Below are 27,768 nucleotides of genomic sequence, written 5' to 3'. Positions count from 1 at the left end.
ACAATTCTCATTGTTACATTAAGCTATATAAAAATGTCCTTTAGTTTCCTGGACTTTGCTTAATTTTCAATTGTACAATTTCCTTCTACATTAGAAAACAATGTACAGTTTTTCCTAGTTCTGTTCAAGGATTTTCCCTGCTCTGATATGTTCAGGATTAAGAATACTAGGTACTTTATTTCATATTTTGTTGATATCAGAATCCACTCTTTTTATTAAAGCTCATCAAACATACTCATACCTTCCGTAAGTTTGTTCTGCTTTGGGGTGTAGTAGGTTGTGTGACTATAACAGAGCACAGTACCTCATATGTTCTTTCATAGATTTGCCTCCATAAAAACTGAGGCTGTAGTATAGCTTTCAATGGAAGCCATTTAAAAAGAAAACATTACAGAATATACAATTGTAGTTTTTGAATCTCAGACACAAGTTCCTTGACGTGTTGAAAGATGATGTTTTCGATTTCTGACTCCTGAACTCTTATCTTTACAGTCCGCAGGCTTCTGTTGTGAAATGTCTATCAGTGCACTTGCAATTGCAAGACCTGTAAGATAAATAAAGGAAAAACAAAATTTAATGCCTAGCTTTCCTGAGAAGAGTTCCAGAGCACTGCGATGGTTCCTTTCATGCCAAGTTTTTGTACTTTCCCAGAAGTGATCATTTTTATTTCAGACTTAGATAACAAGTTCTCACTTTCTAAAATGCTACCTGGTAACAGTGAAGAAATGGAGGAAGAAACAAAGTGCAGTTAAGACACTAGACTGGAAATCAGGAGAACTGAGTTCCATTTAAGTCTCTTATTGATTTGTTGTGTGATCTTAGCATCACCTCCCTTTATCACCGTTTTCTTGGTTATGTGGACCAGCAACTCTCTGACATGGATTTTCTCTTATTAAATGTTTGTGCATTGCATTTAGAAATGGCTGAAACTATCAAATCAGAAAATAAAAGAGAAATGAAGACCACAGTTAAGACAAAACTGTACCCTTGAATATTTCCCTTTGCAATATATATGCTTTCCCAATTTGGAAATATTCAGAGGTTAGTATTTACCATGAACAAAAAGACATGAAAATATCTTTCCAGAATGCATGGATTTGTGAATAGACAGTGAGCCATGATGGTGTTGGCCTGTATAAATTCTAAACGTTGTCAACTCACGAAATCTCTTATTTTTCAAATTCTGGTTAAGTTGTTGATATTTCATGACCTGTTATAATCTTAACAGGGTTTTACAGAGGGCACGGACAGGCATGCTTAAGAAATGAGTAGTTTAAGAAGTTACTCTTCCATTTGCTTGTTACTGCATACTTTCTAGAAATTACTGACTTCTACCAAAATGCTGTGATTGACAACACACTTAATACATGGTAGTTCTGAATTTTTAAATTCACACAGGCGATATTGCAATGAAATGAATTGGGAGTATTCACATCATTCATATGTTCTACTGCACCATGGCTGCAATAAACCCATGCCACTCGTATCTGCAAGAGCAAATCTATATATACGCGTAACGTAGGCAAAGATGGTGCTGGTTCTCCATACTGCCCAATAAATCTCAATCGCTAACCAATAACAGTAAAACTCCACAAGGAAACCTTTGAAAATACTTTTCACCATGTTTAACAGGCAGTCTCTGTTTTTTAACTCAGGCCAATATGAAACTCAGTTTATCTATTACAGGATCCGATTTTGGCAATATTTTTCATGCATTCCCTCATTACAACATTCATCTACTAAGAAACTGTGCAAAATATACTTTCCACTTACATGTGTTTCTACAGGCTTCTTTCTTAGTGTATGATAAACCATCAGATTCAGTTCAGGTTTCCAGTATTCTGAAAAAATCTATGCTGTTGCACACAGTATCACCACCTTTCTTACTTCACAAAAATGTTGCAAGAATTAATTAATGTGCATACAGCTTTTTGAAAATGCACAGCACTATACTGTAAAACGCTAAGTACAATTATCATTGCTACATTTCAGGATATGTAAGAGCCAAGATTAATTAAGTTGTTTTTCTCACATACACATATATTTCCTGGCATGAGTTAGTGATGCCTTAAATTGGACTTTGATAAATTAAATTTTTGAAATCTTTGAAGCACCTTTAAAGTATCAGCAGTATCTGGTATTAGGAAATTTAGGAATAAAACCTAAATAACATTTTGATGGTTGCTTACTTGTGATTCTGTCTTTAACAGCTGGGCTTAGGGAGTATGCTAAATGGAATTAATATTATTAGGAAAACAGGTTTTCCATCTTTTATGAGATGTTTTAAAATATACTTGGATATATGATGCTAACCTCACTTTACGTAACAATTAACAAAAAGGAACAACTATTTCCTTCAAATCTAATGCTGTATACCAGGATACACTGGCATGCTGTTAGAGTTCCATTAAAATAGGGTCACTCTAGAAGATAATTTTTCAAAACATCACACAAATCATCTGATGAAATTCATTTATTATGCTCTCTATGCCCAGCATAGTTCCTTGTTATCAAAGCAATACAATTAACTGGGGAGACAATTCATTATTTCAGACTGGCAGTCTAAAAGAATTTCATTTACCAAGTCAAGCTGATGCACAGACACTGCAAGCAAGCAGAATTTACATCAAAATACAACAGGAGATTTGATAAAAATGCTGTGGCTTAAATATTCATTAACCCCCCCCAACAAAACACTCCCTTTATTTTACAGGTTTTGTATCTAAACAACAAATGTGAATACATTTATAGTCATTAAAGTTGGAACTGTAAATTATATAGCGTTCTGTATCTGTTACCTCAGTTTATAAGTTATTTCATTTACCCGTCTTCCCTGAATTAAATATCTTCCCATTTAAATATCCTACCTACCATCCAAACGGGTATTTTCCAAACCAGTACCTGGTCTCTGGTTGCTTCCGACTCTGGAGTAAGGTGGCAGAAAGGAACAGTGGAATCAGTAAGCGTCCCACATGGAGAACCAATGGGTCACCTCTAATAGTCTAATTTCTGGAAATTCAGGCCTAACTGCAGGACTGGACCTATTTTTAAGTTTAGTTTGTTTTTCTACTAAATGTTACAGACATAACCTGACCTAGTTCTATGCAGCTAAAACAATCTCTAGCTCGTTTTAAGGATATGTATGGAAAGATCATTAAGAAGTGAACTGTCAAATACATAAGTGGAAAGTATATTTTTGTAAGAGATAATTGCATCCACAATGAGAAGAATACCAGAGAAAGCAATATGAACTTGGTTATATTTAGCAGAACTATTGTCTTTCCTAATGGAAGTTAAATGGTAATAGTTTATTCTCAGGAAGTAAGTGTCTAATCATAGAATTACTGGTGTGTGAATTTTTTGTCATTTTTTTTCTACAATTATGCAAAACAATTAATAAGTACAGGAGTAAAATATAGCACATCAAATGAGATAGCCTTGAAAAGTGCATTCCCAATTTATATACAAACAGCACTTTAATTCTACATTTGAACAAAAGCATCTGAAAAAGTCATTCATTTTGAAATGCTCTCCTCCCAGTCTCTGTAAAAACAGGCAGTACTATATATTTTAATTTTGCAGCAAAACAGCTTCATTAGGCGTGAAAGGTTAATTGCAGGTTTAAGTGCAGTTCAGGGAACAGTGCACGGGTCTGTAGTGAATAGCACAGTCTGCTACAGGAAGGCTGAGTGCTATAAACTGTTTGCCCTGCTGAAATGTTTTACTACCTCATTTACTAACTGTCTTCTTTTACTGCTTGTATTTGTAGTTCTTCTAAACCTTTAATAGCTACAGTTTTATTTCACTGTAATCAGATTTAAATGGAAATACCCATGCTGGGATGTTTAAACGTTTTTCCTCTGATTGTATACAGCTACATTTGCACTGATATAAGGCTACACTATCTCTCAAAGTAGAAAAAACCCCTAACATTGAAAAAGTTAGTCTTACATGCTGGCGTGCATATTTAAAACCTTTATTCCTCCTCCATTGTTCATTTTAATGAGAAATGCATTGAGTTCTTACTATCCCCTTTGTTAAAAGTAAGGAAACAAAGAATGACCTCAGATTCATGGTTAGGCAGGTAACTGGAAATGTTTTTTCAATTTAAATATGTATTATTCAGAGATAACATTTGGATAGATTTCTTAATTTGATTACATTCTACACATTTTCATTGTTACACAGAATCAGAACATTCAGAAAGCTGAAGACAATAAAATAACTGCAACGCAGGTAGATCAATTGTATTTGTTTGATATTTTAACCAAAATTATAGTCATTGCTTAAGCAATGAAAATAAAATGACAGCTGCCAAACAGAGACTTAAACAGAAAAGACTAGGTGAATGCTATACTATTAAAGTAATAGCTTCACCCTTCAGCACCCAGCACTCTTTCTGTCACTTCCATTTGTTGATTCTTTCAAGACTTGTTACTGTACATGCTCACCTAAGAGTGGACAGAATCCTTTTATCATAAAGGATCTGTTATTTGAAGTCTTTCCACAGTAGAAGATGCAATGCCCATAAATAGCTGTACAAATGGATCTAAGCAGTTTGAAGACACACTGAGTAAGTGATGAGAATTACAGCCTCTAGTGTCTCATGAAGATGACCATAGCACACAGTGAAGCCAGTGAAGACAATTTCATGCTCATCAATAAAACCACCAGTTATTATGTGGGGAATTTTTATGAGTTCTGCCATTTATCGTTATTTTAAGTCTATAAAGAACTTTTTTGTAGATACTCAATTTATATTATGTGTGTTTAAATTTCATTTATATACAAAACCACCTTGTAAAAAATGCAGGGTTTTTATAATCTATTTCTTAATTTGATGAAAGAGATCGCATTTACCATAAACTTTGTGGATGCATACCAGGACCACATACATTATTCTTCATAGGAAATATGTACGGTAGCTATAGTGGCTATAATGGTGGAGGAACCTAACTTTCAAGAAGGTTGTTACTAGGCAAGTGTTTCTGAGTAGCCACTGAAAAAATTCTCTCACTTTCTATGAGACATTGTGCTAGGAATATTCTTATTCAGTTTAGTTGTTTGGTAAAATTCTCCAGTTGTCTTTTTTCAAATGGACTAACTCATGATTGATTTTCATGACTGAAAAGGCCAGAATGTTGTCTGTGCTACACACTCCTGTGCTATATATAGATCAAGTCATGTCTGGAGATATCCAAAAGGCACATAAAATAGAACCAGAACAAAATTCGGGATTCAAAGGAACAATCCACAAAACCCTCTCCTAACCACGTACAAACCTGATACTCAAGTGCCTACTTTCCAGGGAGAAAACTTAAGAGTCATCTGAAGTTCAAGACTGTACATGGCCAGAAGAACCACTGTATCTCACAATAGAGCTAAGTTCATTTCAAAGTCAGAAAATAGTCAAATCCTTCATGTGTATCTGAGGGTCCTGATCTGGTAGGTGTGCCTAGACAATATCCAGACATCACAGACTTAGTCACAGAGGAAAACAATCATAAGCAACTGCCAAGAAGAGTAAGTATCTTCATGACCTGTCATACAGATTTTTTTTTTTTTATTTGAATTAGAATTTTTAAAAAGGACAAGCTGACAGCACCTCAAAATCACAAAGTCTTTCTATGGGCTTCTTTTTCTGTTTGGTGCATGCATGTGTATTTTAAGTTGACACCACTCTTACTAAGAGAAAGATATATTTAACAAACTAAACTAACTAGGAAATTACTTTGGGCAAGTAACCACATCATTTTTTTTCAGTGATAACTTTTGCTAGATGGGAAGACAGCCAAGACTCCAGGAGGTACGTTTTCCTTTTCTTATGCATATAACTTAATTAAATAAGTAAAATATGAGACTGAGCCTAAACCATAACAATAATAAACTTAATAATGATAGTGTGGAATTAAATAGCCACACACTAGTAGAAAGGAGATGTCATGCTCCTTTGTGTTTAGTCCTTGATGTTTAGTCATAACAGCCATCTATAAGGGGCTAAGAAACTCTTATTCCCAGAACAGACTTATAAATTACTTGCTGTCAGTTTGTGGGAAATGCAGACTATACAATAGAGGATCTTTTACGAAATGTTCAGCCTTTCCCAATTTTTCTCATTTTGAAAAGGAAATGGCCCTACATATTTGTGTGAAATATTTGTGCTCCAAGGGGCCGGTAGTGATTTTTTTTTTTTTAATACAGTCAGGCAGTTTCCTCTTCCCTTTCAGCATGAGATATCTCTAGTTTAGTCTGTAATCCAGGTCTGTACAACATCTGGTGCCTTTAACTATCCAGCCTGCCAGGGGCTAGGAGACAGCATGGGCTGTTTGGTCTCTCTGGCTATGGACAGACAGGGATTGACGATGTGACCATGGTGCACGTGAACTTCCTGAGGGCCAGCTGGCAGATCGGAGTCCACTTACTCCAGGCTAATCCGCACCAATTTGGGATAGTTATCCAAGCATTTTGGGATAGCTCGTGTCTGTTCAGCAGGACAAACACACACCATAGTGACGACGGGGGCCTAGCGAGGTGTTAGAGACGCTATGGTAGTAGGTTAGGATTGGTGCAATATAGTGTTGATTAACTGCAGCTTTTTTCTCCCTGCCACTTTTCTCAACTCAAGCCCTCCTGGAACAGAAGAATCATAGAATCATTTAGGTTGGAAAAGACCCTTAAGATCATTGACTCCAACCATTAACCTAACACTACCAAGTCCATCACTAAACCATGTCCCTAAGCACCACGTCTACACGTCCTTTAAATACCTCCAGGGATGGTGATTCCACCACCTCCCTGGGCAGCCTGTTCCAGTGTCTGACAACCCTTTCAGTGAAGAAATTTTTCCCAATATCCAGTCTAAACCTCCCCTGGCGCAACTTGAGGCCATTTCCTCTCTTGTTACCTGGGAGAAGAGACTGACACCCACCTTGCTACATCCTCCTTTCAGGTAGTTGTAGAGAGCAGTAAGGTATCCCCTCAGCCTCCTCTTCTCCAGACTGAACAACCGCAGTTCCCTCAGCTGCTTCTTCACTGATTACTTTTAAAAGGAGCTAATATGAGATTATTGCATTTAGCTGGACTGTATTGTCAGATCTGTACACCAATTCGACCTGTGTGCCTTGCCCAGGGAAGGCAGCTCAGATAGAAGTAGAAATACACTTACTTAACATGTGGGAGAGGAAGACTGAGATGATGGCTGATCTGAGCTGGGAGAACACCTCTCATCTGAAACCACATAAGAGATGATAGGCTGGGAATGGGAAGTCATGACAGGTCTTGAAGATGAATAATGATATTTGAGGCAATAGAAAAAAAGAAGTGCACAGAACTACTAAAAATTATTTGTCTGATTAAAAAAACTAGTCAAGACAAAGATCTGAAATAAACGTGGTTAAGACAGCAGTTGTTCAATGTGGCAATAATTGAGCAGTAAGCTGCAGAGATCCTGGGCAAGGGCTTTTGTTTTGGCAATGCAGGGGGAAGATGGTGTTTTGAAGAGGCTGCAGCACCAGAATTCAGCAAGAGTATGCAGTCTGGCGGTGAGGAAGCAAAGGAGTGACAGTCAAAGAATGCTTGGGCAAGACCAGAGGGACAGCAAGGGTAACAGTGTCATTAACACAGACTCAGTGGAAAATGGTGGAATACTAACTAATATGAAGAAATGCAAAATGTTGTGGGAATGAAAAATAAACTACATAAAACTGGTCTGTAACCTAACCTGGTGGTGAAGGGTAACCCAAATCAACGTGTATGGAATACAGACTTCCATTAAGGTCAAACACATGCATTTTCTACAAATAAAAGAAGAAATTGAACTACAGATACTTACCCAAGATCTCTGACACATTACTTTGTCAAAAACTCTTTAAATTTGAAGACTAAAGCACACCTTAAGCTATGATGGTTAAACAGCATTATTAGGTCTATTTTCTATTTCTTGGACGCTATTCCTTGGGGCTTCCTGGTAAATCTTGTCACAGTTTTGTTCAGTGATACTAAGACTATGACTGACTCCACAGACTAAAAAAATTGTTGTTGACTGCTGAGCCTGAAGATAAAATATTCTTCTCAAAACCTGTTATTGACTCACTTTAGATATTATAATAGACTTGGGGAATGGTTACATTTAGACTAGTTTAGTAATAGCTCCTAAAGCTGCAATACTTATCAGTACTAAATTTCAATTAATAAAGCAGGCATCACATTTAGTCAGGAAATACATTCTTCTCACAGAATAGCAGAACTAAGAGAATTAAAGCATCTTCATGTTTTTATCTAAGAAGTTTTACCTTGGAAGTAGTTACAGACAAGTGATCTATTGTTAGACCATTAGTTTATAATTTTTGGACCTTGGATCACAAAGGGTAATTACCAAAATCTGAGAATGCCACTATCTATCTATTCCATTGTCTTTCTCAACATGGCTTATTTTATACAAAAATGATGGCAGATTTTTGTGTGCAATTTTTTTTCCCTTTTACATTAAAAAATAAGCAACAAGTAATAACTGCATGAACAATTATGAATTTGATCAGACTTTCTCTATCCTGCATTTCTTGAATATAAGTTGTGAAGTCTCAAACAGGTGTATCACTAGCAAAATATGTTTACATTTTTAGGTGGAAAAAAGCAAATTTATAGGATATATGACAATTTCAGAAAGCTATCAATCAAATACATGAATGGCAAATCACCTGTAATTGACAATAACAATTGTTATTTTAAGTTATTAGCAAAAGAAGGGTTTTGGTTTTTAACTGATGGCTATTAAAAACAACTAAAAGGAATAACCTGCTTATAATATATGCTAACCTCATGCAGATTAATTCCTTGATGCTCTCCCACTGCATATTACACATTAAAAGGCAAGTAATTACACAGGTTTCTATAGCGGACAGTAATATTTGAAACATTTGGATTTTTTTTTGCACAAACTATTAAAATTTCAGTTTGATTATATCTCCTTTCCATTGAAGCATTTATCCATACGTTATGAAAAACATCTCTATTCTTGTGAGGTGGTGCAGCCATTTAATTTGTTTTCAAGAAAATCACTATAAACTAATTTGCTACTCTGCAAAAAATTTGGTGAGATGCATTAATCATGCCAGAATCTAATTTGGTCTTGTAAACCTTTTTCTGTAGAAGAGAAAAAAATCTACTTGGAGTACTGAAGAAGCATTATTTTCACTTACTTTTAGCAATACCTGAGTAAATACAAACAAAATTATAATTGGTTTTGTTTAGAAGTCAGTATCACAGCTGTGACCCAGTTGGGGTTAGTTTATGAACCTCTCTATAGTAATTAGACACAGTTGGATTGCAAAGGCCTCCTCCAGACCAGTACACTTGAGGTTACTTGTACAGCATTATTTTACTCTTTGTTTCTATCTTCAGCAATCTCCTTTTATTGGGATCGTGCACGCCCATCAGAGAAAAGTGAAGATACAAGAAGTGTAAACAATTGTGAGCTTCAGTTACAGCATTTTTAAAGCTTTTTACCCAAATACATTCATGCAGGTTGGACTCTTTAACCACTGTGATGAAAGCTAAAGCCTTACTAAACATCGTGAGTAGGATGAACACCTGTGAGACAGAGGTCTATTGTTCATATAAACAGAGTGGGATTGACACTCCATTAATACAGTGCTGAACTATCATTTCATGCAATTAAGTAATCAGAATACCTACATGTCTATATGTGCATATATGTGTATGAGTATCTGGTAAACTGAAGGTTCAAATACAACCAAGCAATCAGAACAGCAAGAAGGAGACAAGGCAGAAGTATTCACCAGGGTTTGCTTCCCTCCAGAGGAGCCTTACTTGCAGGGGGTGATGTAAAGCAGATCTCTTCCTGTCTGCAGAGGAAATCTGGGGTGATTAACCTCACCAGGTGAAATTCAGTTTTTGTGAATACCTCCCTAATGTTCCATCTGGGTCATAATGTCTGTTGTCAGATTTGCAGCTTTACTACTCTCCTCCTCAAGATAAAACACACAACCTTAGAGACAATAGGTTTAAGGGCCCAAGAGGGGCCAATTCTGCCCCCACTGGAAATAAAAAAACACTACTTACATTATCATTTACTTTTAAGGGAGAAGATCAGAACAATAATCCTCAAACACGCTCTTTCTCACTCTTGCACCTTTATTTTGCAGGTGCTGGGGTTTTTCCACTGTCAAAAATTTTTATTTAAACCAGAATGTGATGAATATGTTCATACAAACAAGTGATTATAGTTCACCAGAAATTCAACAGGACTGCAGCTTAATCAGAAGTAGGCATGCTATCTGCAGTGTTTTCCCATAATGCATTCTCACTTCTAAGTTTTGCTTTCCAAGGTTGACAAAGTACTGGACTTGTTTTCCGTTTCCAACATACTGCTGCAATATATCATTGCTCTAACCACTGTTTGGCTTGTAATTTGGTTCTGGCCAAATAACAAGACCAGTTTTTCAGTATTCTGCTGATTTCCACAATTAGACATTCAGTACATCCCCAGCTACGTAGCCAGCAGTCACTCTGACAAAACAAACGATCTTGGGAGTATAACACAGAATTAAGTCAACAGGACAGAAAGTGCACCCAGAATTTGGAACCATATTTTGAAATGTTACTAAAGTGACAACTTCAGGGTCCCCAGGATCTCTAACATAAGGCTGCTGGTAGTTTCAGTACCTATTAATGCCCGACAAGAATGAAAAAGAAAAAGACACACAAAAAAATGCCCTGCTGTCACTATTAGGGTGGGTCCATCAACAAAGCTAACATCAGCTTATACAGAACATTGATTTTTATTAGTTCTAGCAGAAAAGCGTGGTAAAAGGCTGAAAAGCTCAAACCATAAACACATTTACAAAACCCCAAAGATTTTATACAAATGGCCCTACCAGAATCCTGGTCAGCACTGAAAGAGAATAATTCTGAATGGGATTCTAGTATATACAGGCAAGCTGTATAGCTACTCATTTATTCTTTCCTGAACCTTCTATATTACACTGAATACACTATATTATGACTTTAACAGGCAAAATGACACACTTAGACCTGGTTACTGTCAAAGTGTATGGAAATAGGGTTCCATTTCAAACACGGCATGTTCATAATTGATTACATACAGTGGTCCTGAACAGTCACTATAGATAAATATCAGTAAAATTGTAGTAGCAGAGCACCATTTCTTTTTGTGTGACATATGCAGGTAGAGCAAATGCGTGAAATTGTGAGATAGTAATACTATGACTGCATATCACTGAAAATATATGCCCTAGGCATGCTTCCTAGTTTGGAGAGGAAAAACTAGAAAACTGACAGTAGATAGTCACAGCTCGTTATCTAGCTCTGTGTGTACTCACCCTCCAACAAGTAGCACTCATTGTCTCGTTTATCAATCCCATTAAAAAATTTGAAAGAACTATTCTGGTTCAAACATTACCAAACTATAACTTTTGCCATTTAAAACATTCCTCTAGATGCCCCTTTGTATCTAGAGGATGTAACTGGAAAAACCTGAGAAAGATCCTCCTGACACACCAAATTCAGGTTCAGTGTTTCTCCTTTTAGGAACCACATCCACAAGAGATACAGGAGCTGTGAAATATTCCTCTCTTGCGATCAGATTTGGCGTAAAACTCAGCCTGATATGCACACCACCTTTTTAGATAACAAAGTAAAATCTCTCACTCAGTTCCTGTTGAACAGGACTTATTCTACTACATGGGTGCAAAAGTAAAAGGTAGAAACCAAGCAAAAGATACAGTCCGGAAATTCCCATAAAGTCCATTTCCCGGCAATCTCAGCTCCCAGAAGATGCACTCAATGAAAATAACCCTTCAGATACTGAAGAGTTACCACAGCAGCCCTTCCTTATCACTAGTCATGGGAGTAAGAAGTGGCAGAAGTGAAACCAGGGAGAAGATGGTGTGGCCAGAGGTACACTCTGCTTGGAGTTTTCCAGTGCCAGGATGTTCTTTGAGCCAAAATTTAGAGCAATCCTGTGCATTGTTCTTCATAATATTCTCATTAAAAACTGACATGCTGTATAAAGCTCCATGCTGGCTTTGTATTTCCAGGATGTGATTAGGAGCTAGTTTTCATTTACCTATTTTCAAAAAAGTTTTTACTATGTGACGAAGGAGAAACAAACCCTTAGCAGGACATTAGAATTCCCTCACTGCAATTTTGCTAAATCTCCCATCTGTTTTTTAAAAGCAGAAATTATGTTGAGTCTTCTATTTTCTATTTAACTGCTGACCTTTTCCCCCTCTATTTTTTCCCATATGCTTTTTGATCACATTTGAAAAACTTGGCTTCAGTTCTCTCATTTCCTGATTTTCTGTATTTCAATTATACTTTAATGGCTATATATACAGTGATGATGATACAAGAGTGTGTTCTGAATGAAATCTGTTTTGTACTATCCCAGCTTCTGAGAACTGCTACAATTTGAGTTGCTTTCTTCCGTAGCCTCTGAAGTGCCTTCTATAATATAATAATATAATAAACCCTGAATCTGCTCTTCCCTTTGCAATGCAATCCAGCATTCTGTTTCCCATAATGCTGCTACATTATGCTTTGCAACTATAAATAATTATCCTAAGTTATGAAGATAAAATATAAAACTTTAAAGCAATACCATTAGACACCATACACTTGAGACTCTGAAGCAGCCATAAGCAAACATTGATTTTCATAAAGAATAGAAAAGAAGGTGATAATGAAAAGCATGGTTCCTGCTTAGGATTAGTTCATCAAAAGCCTGCTGCAAGCTTGGGGGCAAAGAATGGAAATAGTAGGTAATCAGTGGCAAATTGCACCTTGTTTCTAACGGGTGGGGCACCACATTTTATGACCTCTATCCTAAAAGGTGAGGGGGGAAAAAAAACCCGTTGTGGGGATGGGATTTGACAACACGTGACGTTCAGTAATAGAAGGTATTATCCCCCAAAAGGGGAAGCGTCAGAGATGAGAGTGACTTATCTAAACCAGCGTAAGGCTTGTGTTCAGATGTGTGAACCTGTGAGTTGATTTTTGTTTGTTCTGTCTAGTCTGGACAAGCATTCAATCTAACGACAGTGGAATATATAGGATTCCTGGCTTTTTCCTACACCATTTTTCATTGCTTCCTTCCAAATAGCCCTCCATTTTCCATTCTTATTTTTGCTGCTTCTTGTTCTATTAAGCTTGATTTGCCACCTTATTTAACTGCCTTTTCAAAGTACTTGTTTTTCTCTACCTAGATTTCCAATAATCAGGAATTCTCTTTGCAAATCTGATGTCAGTTACTAAGACTACTTTAATTCCTTTCCACATTCTTTCATCTCTTTGGGTTGTACTAGTGTGAGAAGGTGGTGGTATGGCAGGTTCTAAAAGCTGCAAACATCTTAATAGTCATTTATATTATTTATCCTTCTCCTGATTTCTCATTGTAGTGGGCAATTCTTTTCCAAGAAAAATACACACGTCCACTATTTACAAAGAGAGTTAAAAATAACTGTTCACATCTGAACTATGATCTAATTATTTCTTTAAGAGCAATGAAGTAGATTGTGAATAATCTAAATACAGCCAGCCTTATTTCATTATTTGAGTCCCACATGTGCCTTAAGAACAATATTTACTTTCGAGATTGTAAAAGCTGTGTGCTAACTAGTGCACATTTTTATGCAACTTTCCATCTTTGATGTGTTTAACTGTACTTTCACTAATCATTCTGCAAAAGTGACGGAAATGTGTTTTTCTCACAGGGATGGCCCCAAGGATACAGCTATCCTTTGTGCCAATGTGAGATGTGCATGAAGCTGCTGAAGGTCCACCGAGGCTGAGGCAGTGTGGTTTAAGCCCTCTCCAGATCCACTGAGATGGATTTCAAGGGGAGGAAAGTTGGGCCAGGAGGCTCTTGCTGGAACAAACAGCCTTAAGGGAGAGGTATGTCATTGCCGTGCTCTGCTGAAGCTGCATATGCTCAGTAATTTAGACAACTGGGTGCTTCATCTAGGACAAAATCATGATGCAGTCTTTACATTTTCATCTGGCTTCCTACTCTTTGCCTTTCTGTTTACCCAGGTAAAATCAACCTATTGCCCTGAAACTTGCCTCTTCTGGTCCATACCAGCAGTTGCATTAGGTCCAGACAATAAGAATTTTCTAGTGAAACGAATGCTTAACCATATATGAGCCTATTAAGAGATCTAAAGTTTGGTAGGAGAAATCTGACCCTCAAAACTGAAGGCCTGACTTAAACAAGTCGAACTGTCACACTTTTTTTTTTTTTTTTCAAAACATTAGCTCTTTCACGTCATATTTTAGAGCTTTCATTTACAAAATCAATGTTTACTGACCTTTCCATAGTGGTTTAAATACGAAGACAAGAAGTGTGGTCAGGGAGGAAAAATAGTATTACAATACTAAGCTTGTTATCTCCAAAGCGTTACACACAAATTAACTAATGCATGCTAATATGATGATTAGCTTGTTTGCCTAGGTTTAGTGCAATGACTATGTTTCCCAATGTCATCATTCAATGAGAGATGGTTGGGTATCACACCAAAGCCAGGACAGCTCTTCTTAAAACATAATGTGCTTAACATTTGTCTATTCCCCACTGAAAATAATGTAAGTCTATTTAGAGTACTGAGATTATTTGCAAAAGATACTTTTGGAGAAACATTATGAAATCAAGATATGCTTTGCGTTACTGAAAGATTGCAATACTAGACAAAACCCTAATGGATTGTTGTTGGCTAGGTGGGATGAGGGTGGAGCTACAGACTTTTCACCTGGGATGATTACTGTGTTCTGCATAAATTTCATAGGCATTGACCCCTCACAGCATCTTCTCAGGAGCAAATAGCACAGAAAGTACTTGAGGAAAGTGCTGTCCCCTCTATGGGGCTGTCCCTTCTTTGGGGAAAAAGGGTAACAGACCAAACAGACTTTGGCCTGTTTTCCCAGAGGACCACACTCCATGGACAGTTGCATGGCATGTACAATTCCAGAGTTTGTAGGCTAGATTAGGTACCTTTTTGTACACCTCTTAAAGTAGTGAGCTCCCAAGCCACAGTGAGGCTTATGAAAGCCTCAAGAATATAAATAATAATAACAAAAAATAGTAATAAATAGAAATGAAACCTGTAGCATGACAGGTATTTGTGGAGTTTTGGAATGACCACAAGAAAGCTGGCACAATATCACTGGTACGAGGCATACTGAAACAGCTTGGAAAAAGCAATCTGGAAAAAAACCCAATAAGAATATAATGAATGAGCCTTTATTCCACATATGAAAGTGTTTCTGATACTGACAAAAGAAGGTACAATATTTATCATTCTAGGATCACAGGGGACAAAACAACAATATTAAATCATGAGAGGTTTTATTTTTGAATTGGCATTCTTTTCTGTCCCTTGTGTTACCAGAATGATAAATGTTTTCCTTTGTGTAGGAAAGAAAAGGTTTGATATTGGCTGTGCATTCTATATATTCATGCTACAATTTCTTGAGAGGTTTGATTAAATCCTCATAAATAGTGATGTTTACATTAAAGGTGCTAACAAGCATTTTGGGGTGGTGGTTGTTTGTTTTTTTCCTCATCCACAGTTTTATTTGAGAGTCTCCTTCCTGATATTTTATTTTCTAGGGCAGATGAAACAAGATTCAATTATCAGAGTTCTTAGGATAACTGGTGGGAATATTGCAGAAGCACAACGTGATCAAAGCGGATGGAAAAGCCCCAAATGACTAGGGGCAAAACTGCACCAGTCCCAGAATTACAGAAAGAGCTGATGTGTATGAGACATACTAAACACTTGCATTTGAATTTTTAATATCAAAAATAAATGTCACAGCATTTTCATGAAGAATCTATTTGTCTTGACTGCAGCTCATTTGCTGCTCCTTGCTATGGATTATACCTTTTACCTTTTATCTATCTTTAACTCCTGCTGAACGCTCTAGCAGTTCCAACATCTGATAGGAGGTTATGCGGTTTTTCATATTTTTCTCACATTTTATGTTTTCAGAAGCTAGCACAGAGCATTCCAGTGACCACATGAGAGTTAACATACTTTGTGGCCAATATTTTCAAATGCAAGTAATATCTTCTGGTTTGCACAACTCAGGATGAATATAGTGCATCACTACGCCATCTAATGTGACTCAGCTTTGAGAGCTTCAGGGCTTGGCTCTGCCTTTGGTGCCCTAAGTACACATGGCTGAATTTTTTTAGCCGCAAATACTGAACGTGTAAATAAAGATATAACTAGTAATCTGATTTCCAAAGGTATGTAAGAATGACCCCAAGAAAGGATTATTTTATAATGGTATAATTCTGTGCATGCTCTGAGTGCTGGGGAAAAATTCCTAGAACACAGCCAATTTTATCACACAGATTTCAATTGCTAGGTTAGATGCACTTAAGAATAATATTTAAAATTACACAGAAATGTATTCTGTGTATGTTATGTATTACAGCATGCATGAATAGAATGGCTCTTCAAAATAGCATGACGTGTTTTCATATTCTTTTTCAGTGTGATTGCTATTACTGTAACTCAGACATCTTCCTGTAACCTCTATCAGCCCCAGTCAGGGATACAGCTCCCACTGTGTTGGGCATAGTATGTGAGCACCGCACCAAAGAGCTTACAATCTAAACAACTTTTCACTGTGCTTAAATTTGCATGTTAAAAGAAACATATTCACAGATCTCCTTAACCCACAGACTTTTAAAGTCAGGCTGAACACGAAAATTTAGCTAGACTTTTATGCAATAACCTACTAGGTAATAAAAGTTCTGCAAATCACTGTCAGCTCTCAGTTACACTGTGTAGTTCAGAGGCTTCAGATTATATTTCTGACATCCTGTGACACAGCTACTACTAAGTAGACCTTTGTAAATAGCTATATTAATTATGTACAAGAAAGAACACAATCTACCTTACTCCTGCCTATCTACATTGGCCTTGCAGTTCTAACACAAGTAAAAAAATACTGGTTTACATTAAAAACTGTCAATATAAATACTGCATAGATCTATGGAGCAGTAAGACTGTATTAATCAACACTTTTTTTTTGGAGAGAACTGGATTAAATTACTGTGAAAACTAATAAATGAATAAGCTGCAAAATTCAATGACTTGTATAGTTAATTTTAATATCAGAATGAGTAAATGAGTTTTATTTAAAAATAGCTTATGCTTAGAGTTAAGCATAGAATACCTAGGTGAAAAAAGAATTGTAGTTTTGAACAGATGGTAACATCAGCACAAAATTTCTGGGAAACTTTTGGGACCTGTGCAACCAAAGTTTTGTGTAGGAAATCACACATGCAGAAGCGACAATGAAAAGTCAAGAAGTTTCCAGATTTTGATAGATTTCAGGCTGGATGTGTCAAAAGATAAGCCCTGACACTGGCAGGCCATCTCCCTTGAAAATTTAGACTCCATATACAGAGATCTTCAGGTAAACCAATTTCTACTTTCACCTCTGCCTCCAAATGCTGGTCTCAAAGGACTTCATTTCAGCCAAGACCTGTCAAAACCCCCAAATGCTTTTCATTACTGAATTCCTTCTGTATGTTCTCTGTCAGCTGTGTTAAAATAATAAATTCACAACCGATTGATTTTTGAGAAGCTAGAGAACCACTTGAACTCATGCACTGATTTTGTTATTTCAACATGTAAAATTTGGGGCATATTTAAAATTGCTGTTTGAAGGCCATGCTTCCCATGCCATTTATGGGGTTTAAAGTAGCAACAGATTCAGAAGAAGTTATAAAAAAAAAAATTTCAGTAGGATAACTACGAGACATTTGGGGTGTACTCCAGTCAGTGCATACCCTTTTAAATAATTAATACTAATGGTAATTCACTCACAAACATCCAGCACAAACTAGGTGCCCTAGTGTTTTTAATTGGTGCTTTGAAATAATAAAATTATTTTTTATATTCTGTTGTATCTGGGGGGAATTCAGGACATTTCTAAAATTCCTTTGAGAGGCAATTCTATACAGTTTTTGTCAGCATCAAGGGAATAAAATACACAAAAAACATACTGCTGGATTGAGAAAGCAACACTGGTTATATTACCTAAAAAGTAGAAAAGAGTCTTTTCAAATTGTGCGTGTAGACAAGGAGCTTAGTTTGGATGAAGCAGTTGCAAGAACACCTTAATAGGGGACAAGAAAGCAATTAACAATGAAAAGTCACTGATGCAAAAGATAGTCCTAGAGATTAAAATCTTATTGAAACAAATGCTTCTCCATTTGATCATAATGAATTGAGCTGAAAGATCTGCAAAACCAGTTCACTGAACACATGAAAAGAAAATAATAATTTGTTACTCAATTACAGTGCCAAGCTTTCTGACCAACACACTGCTCTACAGCATTAGCTAAATAGAAATAAGAATCCTGGGTAAACTGAATAACACAATAGGAGAATTAGGCATAGTATTATTTGAAATTGCAATGTGATATGAAAATACGCACAGATATATCAATTTGTACAGTGCTGTAAAAACACGGGAAGAATATGCTATATCCCAAATGGATAAACAAAACATTGAAGGGAACAGAGATGAAATGGGCACAACAGGAAGGATAGGGCAGGGGTAGATGAAGCTAATAGTGTAGGGAAGAAAGGCGCAGTGGTGGAGCTAAGCTGAGCATGGGGCAACTGGGGAATATTCTGAAATGAGAGGAATTGCAGAGATGGAAGTGTGAAAGAGAGAACATTAAGAAGTGAAGATTGAGAGAGGTACATTACATGTGTGGGAACTGACTGCTTAAATTAGAGAAATCCATCAGATCAAGGTAGATGGGGTCTTTGTAGTGGGGACAAAGGTCTCAGATTCATCCCATCTGCCCTTAGGCACCTAGCTGAGACATCCAAATCTGGAAAGTATCACATCAGATTTGAAAAATCAGTGGAAAGGCATGTCCAAAGAGGAATCAAGATTGTAGGTGGGCTGAATTGGCCTTTGACAGAAGCTTTAAGAAAGAAACAGAAGTGACCAATTTAGTAACACATCTAAAATAATATGCACAGATTATGTAAAACCATTGGATTAGATGGGACTGCTATAAAAAAAGATTAAAGGAGGTAACAATAAACATAAATATCTACAAAAATAGCTGTCACAAGGAATTGTTATTGAACTTTTTTTTTTACAATGCACCCTTAACAGTCCCTGTGTTTTTCAGTGTTGCATTTATGGTAAAATGTGGTGATGACAGAGGTAGACAAAACAGAACCGTCAGCAGTGGTGAAGATGGCATAGGAAAAAAAACCAACCTTCTTTGCTATTTAAAAGGGTTCTGTTTAAATATTTTTTCTTTTCAGTTGCTTTGCCACTATAGCCAAATATGAAGTTACACACCTGGAACAGTAATGTGGGATATACCAAAATAAAGCAGTGGCTTCAGAAAGGCCCTCCAATTCCTAAGTCAGATAAGGGGAAATGATTTGATTACATTTTGGAAGTTCAAAGAAGGAAAGATCATGTGCTACAAGGGCTCTTTCACCCTTTCAGCAAGAAAGATTTAACATCCAGGTCTAAAGCCTGAACTCAGGAAACCGAAATGAGGTGAAATTAAAGGAACTTTGATAAACAAGTCATCAGAGTAGGTAAGGCAATGATTCATGACTTTAAGTCTGTGAAAATAAGGAATCAAGCAGATACCTTGAAAGGCCAACAGACTTGGAGGCAGACCATCAGAAGAAGAAGCATGACAGAAAAGCACTGGAAGGAACATACATAGGTGGGAGCAATTACAAAAAAGTCAAAGTGCCTTTTTAAAAATCAGTTTTTTATATATATCAGTACATATATACATAGTTATTCCAGATGAACATATTTCACTAATAATTTGCTGACATTTTATTCTGCCAACATCACGAATGGAAGAACTCAGAGAAGATATTTCAGTAACTACAGGATGAAACAAATTATCTGAAAATACGGATTTCTATACTGTCTAGTAAATAAAATATTTTTAGCAAATGACAACAAAACCATGAAATACGCTTCTAGATGAGAAAACCAAAATTGAAATCATCAAACTATCAATATGTTTGGGGTTTGTCGGTGTATAAACAATCAACATAAATCCCATCTGAAATTAAGCTGTAAATATAATATATTTTCAAATCACCTTCTACTTGCATTTCAATCACCAAAGCTTTGAAGAAACTCAGTTGTGTGTTCACACTGCAACTATGTTTTCTAATACTCCTAGTGATGTGCTACAAGCTTTATGTAATTAGGCCTGATGAACCTTGTCTCTTAATAAGGACAAACCCAAGGGTTAAATCTTAAGTATGAAAAAAGACAGGGAAAAGGAAGCAGAGAAGGTATTGCCTACAGAGAGGGGATTTATGCGCAAAAGCTTATGTGCATCAAGATATCAAAAAGAAGTTGTAATTCTTGTTTAAAAGAAACAAGTGAAAAAACAAAAGTAGAACTGTAGCCCTTCAGAGATACCTTATCTTTATCCAGTGATGTGCTGTCATAAAAGCCCTGCACTCCATGCCAGGAGTGTACAAACCCTGAACAGGAACCAGACAGTGAACATGTTGTTGTACATTGTGGTTTTTACCGCGATAATGAAATTAAGTTTTAGACATTTTCTGCATGACTCATCTCTCTGGATTACACTTTGAAGTTTTTCAGTGAGTGGTTAATTAATCATGAAGAAAGCCTCCTCTCTGTGGTTCTGCTGTCTCCAGTATGAAAGGATCGCTGGACTTTGGTGCACGGGCCTCCACTGTCTAGGCTCATCCCTGTTAGGTCGTTCCTTGCCTTCCCTTGGAGGCATGCGATAGAGATACAGTGAACCTCAACGCTGGACTCAGCACCCTGTGGAGCCATCAGCAGATGAACTCCATATCCTCCTCTTGAAAAGGGAGCTTTGAGGGGAATTGTTGCTTTCTAAGAACAACAGCCTCCCCCCAAGCTGCCAGATCAGAAAGGGGAAGAGAAGTGGATGTTCAGTGCTGAATGAAAGGACAGGGCCTGCATGGATTTCCTATCTGTTGGACTTTGTTCCTCTTGATTTAAGAAACATTCCTCATATTGTTAATCTCTTCCTGGAGATACGTACACAAATGCTTACCATCAAGTCAATGCATCCACTGCATGCTTAAACTTTTACGCAGGTGTCTTGATCAGGATCTTACAGAGACCTATCCTGTCAATGGGGGAAGCATCTATCCCTTAATGGAAGCATCTAATAACACTTCCAGGAGATTCACATGATTTTTTCCTTCCCTACAGTTGCCTCTCACAAAAATATTTGTGGAACGAGATGATCTGCCCACAGGTTTCAGGACACTTAACATCAGAACTGCAGAATGTCCCTCAAGAGTAGCAGGCATTTGCTTCAAACCAATTTTTCATCAGCCTTGATGCAACCGTGCACACGAAAACATTCTCTTTGCAAATCTCTTTCACAAACTGAGGCTAATACCTGGAGTGTCTAGACCAGAAATACATGACAAGGATGTGAAGCTCTTTATAAAATCTGACTGAAGGGAAATCAATATTACAAACGCACCCATAACAAGGCACCCATTACTGCTACAATATGTAAAACAGTACTGTGCTATCCAGCAAGCACTTCTAAGGTACGTGTCAGGAGTGGAAAATGCTTTTTTCAATTCTCTGGGAATATACAGTGATATTGTATCACTGAAACTGGAAACTATTATAAACATACCCATATGTTCTTAACCTCAAACAGTTATCCACCACAGTATATTCTCATGTGCTTCAGTCCCAGTATGGTAAGACTTACTTAGACTTTTAATCTGATCATGCATACCCCTAATTTTTTAGACTATAATTATAGATGTTAAATTGTTTTGCCTTCTATGAAAAATGTGCTTTGGAGAGAGCAAAACAGAAATTAAATGCATGTCAAATAATAGAACTATTTCAATGGCACTAACTGCAAAACAATTTAAAAAAGCATCTTTTGATGAAATAATTGTTTTAATTATACAGTATACTTAGGTTTACCAACTATAAACACTTCAGCTTTTAGCATTAAGATAATTTCATGTGTACTGTTTCCCAAACTTTATTTCAGAACATAAATAAACTAGAAATATAAATCACTGCAAAAGGACATCAGAACAAAACAGAAGAAAAGTGGTGATCTCTCTACATATAACAGGGTACTATCATAGTATATTGTTAATGGATATAGCTAAATGCAAACCAGCAATTCCTGAATTGCCTAGGAGAAACCTTAATACTGCCGCACTACTAGGGAGACCAAACCTTAGGTCGTTCAGAAACACCATCTGCCCACGGAGGGCTTGGAGTGGAGCTCAGCGAGGTCCCTCCCATTGTGGAAGGACTGCACCAAGGCAGGTCTTCTGGCAGGGCATTTTCTAAGTGGAAGTCTCCACAAAGGACAAGGCTCCCATGCCTTAAACTCCCAGATTCCTAGATGGTTCATTTCAAAACCAAAATGAGATGCTTCTTGACTGCGCACTGTGGCAGATCATAAATTTGCCATGGTACGTTATCCATCATGTCAAGAAAAAAATAAATGCAATAATTCTTATCTATGTGGCAGAAACTTTCCACTGGGCTGGTCTTAAAGTTTGCTTTGATGGTGAGACACCTAGAAAAGGTGTTAAAAATCAAATATTGTAGTAGGGAAAATTTATTCAATAAAATGACTATTAAAGGTAATTAAATTATATCCCCAGCCAAATATCTCAAATCTGGTGTTGTCTTTATTGTTGAGTAAACATAGACATAGCAAACGTCTTGTGACATTTGGTTAGAAGGGGAGGGGAAGGAGATATTTGTGACACAATGAATGTGGAAAGGAGATGTTAGAGAGACATTGCACTTGTAGACATGCTCTGGCAGAACTGCAAACATTTTACAGCTATAAAACACTCAAATCTCTTCTCAGTTTAAAAATATGGCTGTAAACAACTACTTTATATTATTCTGTGAAACAACTACAGTAACAACTGCTTGTATTCTCACTGCCTGCAAAAGCTCAACACACAGCAGTGAGGAGGTTTCTGCTTCAGTAAAAATCACAGTATTACTCTTATGAAATTTCAGAACTATTGGTCCTTTGCAAGACAAAGAAAAATCCTTCTGTGTTCTGACTGCTGAATCAGTTCGTGTAAAGAGAGCAAACCCAGAGAAACTGCTTGGCAGGATTTTAAGTAGTCTCTTATCTCTACACTGCATTCTCGCTTGTACTGCACCTCAGTACACGCACAATACTTTCGTGTTGGTCTTGCTCTCACCTTGTAATCCACCAATCAAACTGGTTGAAGGATGGCAGAGACTAATGTATCTGTTTAAACTTTACCACCTGGTAATTGCATTTCAATTTTTTTCTAGCTGAAAAATTTATCTCATTGAGGTTTTTTGTGAGGAATGTTATTTTAAATAGCATTACTGATTAATTCATATTTTCAACTCATTGAATTTCTACACTGCTCTTGAAATTTGTTCCATCACAAGAAAAAAAAAAATCTTCTACAACATATTTTATTAGAAAGATAATGTTGAAGCCTTCAGAAGAGCTATGGGGTCATATCTTCAGCTAGTATTAATGGATTCTCTCTACTACCGGCAATTGATTAATCCCAAATTTTGCAAGCTGGGGTTCTGGTTCTCTTTCTGCCTAGCTAGCAAACTACTGAAGTCCTAATTGATGTTACTTGCAGTATCTAGGTATTGGAAATATAGATACACACATATATATGGGTTTATTTCTGCAATTTTCAGAACTAACTTTGATAAGAAAAGTCGTCATTACTGCCTTGTACCTGTTTTCTTTAAGGACTATGATCTCAGAGAATTCATGCTCCTCAGCTGCAAAAGTGTTATTTTTTAATTTTACTTTTTTACTTTCTTTCCATTGTTTGTCAAATATTCTTTTTCTGGAATATGTTATGTAACACTGGTCAAAACTGTGCAACAAATATGTTTGAAAATAAAAAATGTCATCAGGTTGATACAATCTCTTTGCACAGACAGACGCTTCTGATCATTATGGGGCACATTTTCATCACTAACAAAAGTTTATTGGCTGTATCTTTAAAACTGACAGTGTCTTTCAGTATCTATCAAATGTACCATAATATAAGCTATCAAAATGAATAAAATATAAAGTGCATACTTCTTAGAGACATCATTTCCGAGCACGTAAACTTTTATCTTACTTTTGAAAAAATGTCAAATCACTTGGAGCAGCACTTTTAAAAACATGATTTATGAAGAAGGCTTATTTTACAGGCTCTGAGAACTACATAAAAGTCCTTCAAACAGCAGGGCTACTACAACTTTTAACAGAGAAAGTAGTAAAACAGGTGACGGATGGGAGCAAGTTAGACAGAATCATGGTCCCTGCACTCAATCAAATGTGTTTGCATTTGGTAAATAGCTCTAAGAATTAAGTATGTTACAGCTGACGAAACACTCTTGCAAGTTCCCAATTTGCATTCAACAGATCAGATGTTTGCAGCACAACAGATAGTGCCACACTAAGGTGCCAGCAGTAATCTAGTGCACAGAAGAGTGCTCTGAGCGTACATACAGGTGAGGACCTCACAGCTGAGGTAAGGAGGTTGATATGAGAACAGCCCAGTCATACAAAAACATAGTGCTCTTTTAAGTAAAGCCTCTTAATCTAGGAATCAGTGTATGATATTATTATTTACACAGCACTCAATATATGACATTGTTCTTATATTACCTCAAACGTCAGAGCTTCTCAAGGTTATTTACTGTTAAAACTAGTAGTCACTACTGAGCCTGGCCATCGTTTTAGCTGTATGACATCCAGGTTAACTAATACAAGCTATTCTACCCTGGGTCTACACAGGCTCTCCTTAAATTCTTCCCATACTTTCTGGTTGAAGAGATGTCTGCTAACTGCATCACCGTACTACATTTGACAGGCTGAAATAAAAGACAATTCAGCTAGTTTCAAAGGTGGTTTTTAACCTCACCCAACTTCAGCTGCCTAGAGTGAGGTGACTAGACTAAGCTGATCATCTAGGCTCCCTCTGTAGACATCAGAGGAGCAGGACCACCTCAAGAGTGAGATTTAAAAGACAATTTTATTTTGAGCACATGTAATAGAATAGGACAAGACGACCTCTGCAAATGCTTGATTGTTTCTGTTGACTATTGGGGAAACTTAGATTAATTTAGATTAGAAACCTAACCTCTAGAAGAAAGTAAGTGAGACAACTCCTGGTTATTGTGATATCGAATTGGTTAAGAACAGCTGTGAGAGCAGCCTTATACAGACAGCATTAAAGATAATTCTTGCTTCAGGCAATTCACAAATTAAGCTAAACTAAAATTCCATTTCAGCTATAAAACTATTTTAAAAGATGCTTTTTGGGTTCATATTATACATCTTAATGGGAGAAGGGTGCCATAAGGAGGGATTTCGTTTTGTTAAGAGATATTCAGTGATCTTCTCCTCCCTATGTACAACATGGAAATTGAAAGCAAACAAAGTTTATCATAAATTTTTGCAAGCAATTGTCATTTTAAATACAGAGAACTTTATTAATATAGCAATGGGATACAGAAATACTAAAGTGAGAGATCCCAGAGCAAAGGCTCTTTTAACTCAGTTAACCCCATCTAGCTGTATGTAGTTATCTTGCATTTATTGGTTTGCATATATGGATCATGGCTCTTTAAAATGTCATGTATTGTTTTCCAAAGATCATTTTCAAAGAGAAATTGTAATTTGCCAAATACAACTGGCATATAAAATAATAGCTAATGTAACCGTATGATGAAATTGCTGTCAAGTTGTTTACCAACTGTCCAGTACGATCAAACATGGTCTTGTGATTATTTTCCTGTTCTGGTTGAGAAAAGAAATTTATTTGACTTCCAAATCCAGGCTTTTGTTCCAGTAGCCTTTGAATTCTGGGAGTACAGAGTATTTTGTAACCTCCTCAGCCAAACAAAGGTTTTCATGCACTCAAAAGTGAATCGCATCAAACTCTCCATGGCCAAGAGGTGTCTGCTGATATGATGGGGGAGAAATCCTTCAATGAGTATGAGAAGCAGCAGTATTCTTCGGAGGGTGCTTCACACTTACAAAGTAGATCAAAGGTATGCAGCTTTAGCTCACTCCCACCTATACAGAATACTGCTGCTGCGAAAAATGTACTTACCTAAAAATGGTGATATTGCCACTATTTGTGTACTTTCTACAGGTTCCCTACTTTCTATGCCCTAAAATCTGAGATGTTTAGCTTTACTTCCAAAGCTCTTCCCATCAAGCTGCCTCATTCTTAGAAGGAGTTCCCTGCAGTCATCTGCAAAGCTGTCTTAATTGTCGCATTTCAGATCCTGTCTTTGATACGTTGCTTATAGAAAACTCATAGCTGGCCTGCTGCTCTCCTTTGAACACTGACTTTTTGGCTGACCAGTACTGTCACATTGCTTCCTTATGTTCCCCCGTCTGCCAAGCCCCATCTGTTGTCTCTTGTTTCATGCTTAGATTATAAGCTCTACGGCAGAGGAACTGCCTTTTTGTTCTGAGTTCATTTAGTGCCTAAAACAATGCAGGCTTGACCTGTGATTAGGGCTTCCCAGCACTAGAAAAATACAAACAAGCAAACATTCTCACAAATAACCCAACTGGAGTGCCGGATACAGACGCTGCCTCGCAGACACCACAACATGGAGGAATCAGATTCCACCAAAACTAAATTACCTGACAATACTGGTCCATTTGGTCATCACTGCAAAATAGTCTTCATGTTCCTCTTGCTTTTCAATCTAGCTCTCAGTTGTGGCTTTTAGCTAAATAATCTCTCCTCTGAATAAAATTTGTTGGGTTGTTGCATTGCGCTTTTTAGGTACTGGGGCTCTGCTTCCCGTGTCTTGGCTCTTCTAAAGTAAGCAGGCTCAGAATCTCCCTTTCTCTGTTTTACCAGAAAAAGTTGGAGTTTGAAACCAGCTCACTTGAAGCCAACTGGGATGTAAGGAGATGTTCACTCACAGCTTCACTGGTTTAAAGCGTTGCTGCCTTCTGGTGTGTGTTACCATGCCTTGGCCCATATCTCGTTCACAGAAGAGATGGAGGAACGGCATGTGTGAGTGCTCCTCAGCTGCTCTGTGCAAAGTCTGGGACCTTTAATTCGAGCTACCTCCTGTGGCAGTTTTAAACTACACCCCCCTTTCTTTCCTCCTTCTGTCCGTCTTGGTCTGGCCTGGAGTACTGCGCTCTCAGCTGCCTGGCTCAGCAGCTCCTGTGTTGCTTTCTGTCCACCCCTGGCCAAGCTGGATTCCAAATCTAGCTCCTCAGGCTCTTCTGCCTAGATCCTCACAACAGGGCAAGGAATATGCATGGTCATCCAGTCAAATCTCTACTACTATGTGGTGGGGACATAAAGATTAAAATGCCACTGTGAGCAGATCCCAGAAGAACAAAGAAAGAAAACACCACACGTGTGTCTCTGGATGCAGCAAATGATGACTCTTACAACATCTCCGAAACTCCACGGATGCAGAATCCGAGACCATCGGGACTGACCGACACAACTTGGGAAGTTCACGCTGCTTACAGCTATCCCTACAAGTCGCCTGCAGATTCTGGCAAGGGATGTGGCATGGTTATATCCTCATTCCCATTTCAAGGCTGCTTGTATACAGATGAGCAGAATTTGGGACAGGATTTCTCTTGTGGTTCTTAAAGTGCTGATTAGTTTAATTAACTTTTTCATGAAAGTAAAATAGCGATAA

General features: G+C 37.2%; 1 protein-coding gene across 1 annotated transcript in view; it reads right to left on the bottom strand.

The window, feature by feature from the left end:
- Positions 1–419: 419 nt before the first annotated feature.
- ATRNL1 (attractin like 1) overlaps positions 420–27,768 on the bottom strand; it is a 528,296-nt gene continuing 500,947 nt past the window's right edge. Inside the window, exon 29 of the mRNA XM_059821151.1 lies at positions 420–544. Within this exon, the coding sequence (XP_059677134.1) occupies positions 420–544 (125 nt within the window). The remainder of the gene's footprint in view (positions 545–27,768) is intronic.

This window comes from Gavia stellata, chromosome 9 (assembly GCF_030936135.1).
Source record: "Gavia stellata isolate bGavSte3 chromosome 9, bGavSte3.hap2, whole genome shotgun sequence".
NCBI classification, from domain to species: domain Eukaryota; kingdom Metazoa; phylum Chordata; class Aves; order Gaviiformes; family Gaviidae; genus Gavia; species Gavia stellata.
This window is presented reverse-complemented; position numbering and strand designations above follow the sequence as displayed.